The 855-nt window shown below is 43.9% G+C and overlaps 1 protein-coding gene across 1 annotated transcript in view; it reads right to left on the bottom strand.

Annotated features, from left to right (window-relative positions):
* The window catches only part of LOC108796952 (disintegrin and metalloproteinase domain-containing protein 10-like), a 28,590-nt gene that overhangs the window by 4,737 nt on the left and 22,998 nt on the right, over positions 1 to 855 (bottom strand). Inside the window, exon 14 of the mRNA XM_018568515.1 lies at positions 199 to 292. Coding sequence (XP_018424017.1) covers positions 199 to 292 — 94 coding nt within the window. The remainder of the gene's footprint in view (positions 1 to 198; positions 293 to 855) is intronic.

Raw genomic sequence — 855 nt, 5'->3', positions numbered from 1 at the left:
TTAAATATTTGACCCCTGGAGGGGTCAATTATATTGTAAGTGTTGGGATGATGCTGGTTATTGATAAGGATTATAGGGTTTAAGTTAAGTGTTAGGGTTAGGGATTGCAAAGGTCAGACTTCCTGCTGAATGGATCGCTCTAGCCCTAACCCTTAGGGGCTTAGGGATCATTTAGGTGTTGCTGATTGCAGAGCTCACACTCCCTGCTGATTGGAGAGCTCCAGCTCTGACTCTGAATGTCGGACATGTGCAGAGAGACCGCTGCTTCCACACAGAGGTCAAGGATGTTTTTCTACAGCATGATGGCAGGGGACAGGTTACTCTACTCAGGCTGTGGCTGCTTTCTAAGGAAACCAACTGTAAGGCTTTGCAGACCTTTTGTTTTTATGCAGTTGAAATCCATTGACAACAACTATAGAAAACCGCTAAAGTTAGGAGCCAATTTGTAAGGAGCATTGGCTACCTGGCTCCTGGGTTTTTCCTAGCCCTAATTTAAAGTTTATTTCCACTTCTGCAGCCAAATTGGGGTGACACCTATTTTATATTTTTCACTTTTGCATTGACAGAGCAGAACTTTAAAATCTTAGTTATCTTCCTTCTTCTATATAATGTTAAGGAGGGGGCTGGAGAGTTATTGTTTATCATAATTAGCCTTGCCTGTGCCGTGCTGGAAGATCTTTCATATCTGCACAGTCTGTCCTAGCAAAGGTTTAAAGAGAGGAACTCCAGGAGTTTTTAAAATGTAACCCTTGCAGCGGGGGCTACCCCCGAAATGCAAGGGTTAACTGATCGGTTTTGTCTGGGAGATGGAATAAAGAAGAAAAGCTCACCCGCCTGACTGCTAGACTGGTCCCT

The sequence above is a fragment of the Nanorana parkeri genome, unplaced genomic scaffold (assembly GCF_000935625.1).
Source record: "Nanorana parkeri isolate BGI_ZX_2015 unplaced genomic scaffold, ASM93562v1 scaffold1200, whole genome shotgun sequence".
NCBI lineage: Eukaryota > Metazoa > Chordata > Amphibia > Anura > Dicroglossidae > Nanorana > Nanorana parkeri.
Note: the sequence above shows the minus strand (reverse complement) of the source record. Positions and strands in the feature narration are given on the sequence as shown.